Source organism: Trachymyrmex septentrionalis, unplaced genomic scaffold (assembly GCF_001594115.1).
Source record: "Trachymyrmex septentrionalis isolate Tsep2-gDNA-1 unplaced genomic scaffold, Tsep1.0 scaffold190, whole genome shotgun sequence".
NCBI lineage: Eukaryota > Metazoa > Arthropoda > Insecta > Hymenoptera > Formicidae > Trachymyrmex > Trachymyrmex septentrionalis.
The window spans coordinates 1271236-1272355 of record NW_017305072.1 but is presented as its reverse complement, the minus strand read 5'-3'; the positions used below and the strand labels follow the sequence as shown (position 1 = coordinate 1272355).

Genomic DNA, 1120 nt, shown 5'->3' with positions numbered 1-1120 from the left:
GTAACAATTACTATCTTATCGGTAAATTTGTTTATTAAAATTATATGCGCGATTATATCTAAATAATTTATATTTATATATTTTCTAATTTTTATGCTTTTTGCTTTTTATTGTTCGAAATCAACGTACATGGTTTGAAAATTTCCATACTAATTATAAGTCATAGGTCTCTAATTTTCATTATTGCGCTCGTCCGCATAAGTCCGACCCTCATAGCAAGTTGACTCTGTACTCTTTAAAAAATCATAACAAATTTTGATTATTTATCAGGTAAGTTAACAATTTCAAGCGCTTTTTTATATGCAATATTATATATTTTAATTTTCAAGTTTTTATTATTTTGCTAATTTTTATGAAAATATTATGCTACATTAAACAGATTATAATTTTTTAAAGTTATCTACGTTTCATTCATTTAAAATCTTGCCTTTTACTAATATATATTTTCCAAAAGAATAGATACGTATTTTGTTGATAAAATATATCAATAAAATTCTTTAATTACTGTATATTTATGTAAAATTATGAGGAACAACTGTTTTGCATCCTATCACAATAACAAATTATTGCAATGTTTTCCTCCTTACTTTATTAAATTTTCAATTAAGATTGAGTAATACAGCATTACCCGATCTTAATTAAAAGTTTAATAAAGTAAGAAAGAAAACATTGCGATGGTTTGTTATTACGATAGAATGCAAAAACAATTGTTCTTTATAATTTTACATAAATACACACTAATTAGCTTACGTAAAATATTTAATGTTTTTTGTTAATTATTAAACGTTTCGTTAACATTTGTCAATAGACAATCGAAGTGGAAATGGTTGTACCACCTGACGGAGGATGGGGCTGGGTGATTGTTGCAGCCTCCTTTATGTGCAACTTTTTCGTCGACGGTATCATTTTCAGTTTTGGCGTATTTCTCAACGACATCGCAGATGCGTTCTCTGTTTCGAAAGCGAGTGTTGCATTTGTTAACTCGTTACAGAGCGGATTTTATCTTATGGCGGGTTAGTAATGACACGTACGTAATATTTAATAGCAATATCTATGTATTAACAGTAAAATAATTTATTTGAAATTTATATTTTAAATAAATAATTTTATATTAAAAAGT

General features: G+C 26.3%; 1 protein-coding gene across 2 annotated transcripts in view; it reads left to right on the top strand.

Annotated features, from left to right (window-relative positions):
• LOC108747060 (monocarboxylate transporter 3) overlaps nt 1–1120 on the top strand; it is a 28931-nt gene that overhangs the window by 19754 nt on the left and 8057 nt on the right. For both annotated transcript variants that reach the window (XM_018484302.1, XM_018484303.1), the window contains exon 3: nt 809–1013. In XM_018484302.1, coding sequence (XP_018339804.1) covers nt 809–1013 — 205 coding nt within the window. The remainder of the gene's footprint in view (nt 1–808; nt 1014–1120) is intronic.